Source organism: Anopheles bellator, unplaced genomic scaffold (genome assembly GCF_943735745.2).
Source record: "Anopheles bellator unplaced genomic scaffold, idAnoBellAS_SP24_06.2 scaffold02023_ctg1, whole genome shotgun sequence".
NCBI classification, from domain to species: domain Eukaryota; kingdom Metazoa; phylum Arthropoda; class Insecta; order Diptera; family Culicidae; genus Anopheles; species Anopheles bellator.
Genome location: NW_026686145.1, coordinates 1 through 1,705, shown reverse-complemented (window position 1 = coordinate 1,705; position 1,705 = coordinate 1). Strand labels below are relative to the sequence as shown.

General features: G+C 43.3%; 2 protein-coding genes across 3 annotated transcripts; one reads left to right on the top strand and one right to left on the bottom strand.

Annotated features, from left to right (window-relative positions):
* Nucleotides 1-81: 81 nt before the first annotated feature.
* Nucleotides 82-1,274, top strand: LOC131214712 (uncharacterized). 2 transcript variants are annotated; one of them, XM_058209047.1, is made up of 3 exons: nucleotides 82-121; nucleotides 186-625; nucleotides 691-1,274. In XM_058209047.1, the coding sequence occupies exons 2-3, from the start codon at nucleotides 224-226 to the stop codon at nucleotides 862-864; spliced, it is 576 nt and encodes a 191-aa protein (XP_058065030.1). In that variant the 5' UTR covers nucleotides 82-121; nucleotides 186-223; the 3' UTR covers nucleotides 865-1,274. The 2 variants fall into 2 exon arrangements, with proteins under 2 accessions (XP_058065030.1, XP_058065029.1); XM_058209046.1 differs by having other exon boundaries at nucleotides 84-114; nucleotides 691-1,273.
* On the bottom strand, nucleotides 912-1,623 carry LOC131214714 (uncharacterized). Its single transcript, XM_058209048.1, has 2 exons — nucleotides 1,475-1,623; nucleotides 912-1,407 (listed from the first exon to the last, which is right to left on the bottom strand). The coding sequence occupies exons 1-2, from the start codon at nucleotides 1,572-1,574 to the stop codon at nucleotides 995-997; spliced, it is 513 nt and encodes a 170-aa protein (XP_058065031.1). The 5' UTR covers nucleotides 1,575-1,623; the 3' UTR covers nucleotides 912-994.
* Between the last annotated feature and the right edge of the window lie 82 nt (nucleotides 1,624-1,705).

Sequence of the window (1,705 nt, the reverse complement as noted above, 5' to 3'; positions counted from 1 at the left end):
ACGTTTTAATAGTGAAGTAGTTAGGTAGCGTCATACCCCCGAAACGATTGACAACGCCATTGACAGCTGTTTTCGCCAACAAGAACAAAACAAACAACCCGTTTGGCCTGGATGGTAAGAGGTAAAGATTTCCTTTCTTTAAGTTCTGAAACTAATTTCTAACATTGGTGTAATCTATCATACAGAATAAAGCAAAGCAGAGGCTTTGGAATTAAGTCTCAATATGTCCTTCACTGATGAGCGAGGTGGCTCGAGCACAAACGACAACAGTCCGCTGCATCCCAGTACTGATCGTTTCATGCCGCTTGGATTCAGCACGCCTCAACACCAAGGAGGAACTTCGACCGAAACACGAAATTACTACTCCGTACAACCCAAGCACATGTTACCGAGATCACGTGTAATTCACAAGAGCAACCGTTATGGACAAAACAGGCATCAGACTCACGATAGATCTGGATTTTCATCTCACGAATCAAATCATCATGACGAAGGTGGAAACGGAGCTCTGAACTCTGAAACGGATCGCGCAAATTATAGTCGCAACTGGAAAAGCCATCAGGGCAGGAATCAAGGCTATGGAGGCCAACAACGCCACCGTCAAAATAATCATCACAGACATGGTGTAATGCAGAATGCCGCAAACTGCTCGGTTGAGAACGCCCTACTAATGGTATATTTATTTCACAGAAACCGGGCCCATATAAGAAGGAAGACTACTTTCATCCTTCCATGCTCGAAGACCCTTGGGAATACCTGCTCCGGCAAACGACGGAACGGTCGGAACAAAACCATTCGCGAAACTTTGCGACTGCCGAAAGCGATGCTGATGAGGAAGAAATCACAAAATGTAGTGGCGAGTAGTATGGGCGGATGCAAAGGCGCATTCTTTCACTAGAGTTCACATCATCTCATGGAACGAAAAATCAATGCTTTATTCATAAATCCTTCAAAACGCAATATAACGATTGTAAAATACACACTCTTTTACCGTTCAATTAAGATTTACTGCTATATTAAATACGAAAGTGGTGTAAGGCGTCAGTTCTGAAGTTTGGTGCGAGCGTTCATTTTTACTGGACAGCGGTTCTCTTTTAGACGGACTTTGCGACAGGGCGAAAAATGATTCCTCCGAATCGATGATGTTCTGTTCTAGCACGGGCGTTGCTACCAGCGAAGCTTCAGGGTCGGATTTGTTGGGGAAAAACGTGGAATCATCGACGGCAGATACGTTTTCTTTGCGTGCAGAAAGCAACGCGTCGATGGACCTACGTTTACGTTTTCTTATCGGCGAAACGGTTATGTTGGCTTGTTCAAGCCAGATAGCTTGGCGTTCCCTTTGTACCGGTAATTGTTGTTCCAGCTTCTGTAATTCTATCGTGGCACGGTCGTGCCGCTGATGTATTTCTGAAAATAGGAACATACTTGAAAATACTTGAAAACCAGAGGGTAGGTTTAATCATGTTTGCTGTACCCCAGGCGTTCTCTAAAATACGATCGATGTAAGCAAACAAATCATCATCCACATTGCTAAACGATTCATACTTTAGCACTAAATCGCACAAGTTTTTCATTTTACGGAAACAGACATTGACAAGAAAGGAAAAGAAAACTAAATTATAAAATGCGTGGCCTGCATTACTCAGAAAAGAGGCGATGCGAGCTTTGTTTTCATTTGGTACGTCAAAAATAAAACCGATTCGCG

What these genes read in the sequence shown, in the direction of transcription:
- LOC131214712 (XM_058209047.1), top strand. Translation starts at nt 224, where the DNA reads ATGTCCTTCACTGATGAGCGAGGTGGCTCGAGCACAAACGACAACAGT. An exon ending in ATAATCATCACAGACATGGT is followed by an intron (nt 626 to 690) that starts GTAATGCAGAAT and finishes TTTATTTCACAG; the next exon opens with AAACCGGGCCCATATAAGAA.
- LOC131214714 (XM_058209048.1), bottom strand. Translation starts at nt 1,574, where the DNA reads ATGAAAAACTTGTGCGATTTAGTGCTAAAGTATGAATCGTTTAGCAAT. An exon ending in TATTTTAGAGAACGCCTGGG is followed by an intron (nt 1,408 to 1,474) that starts GTACAGCAAACA and finishes TCCTATTTTCAG; the next exon opens with AAATACATCAGCGGCACGAC.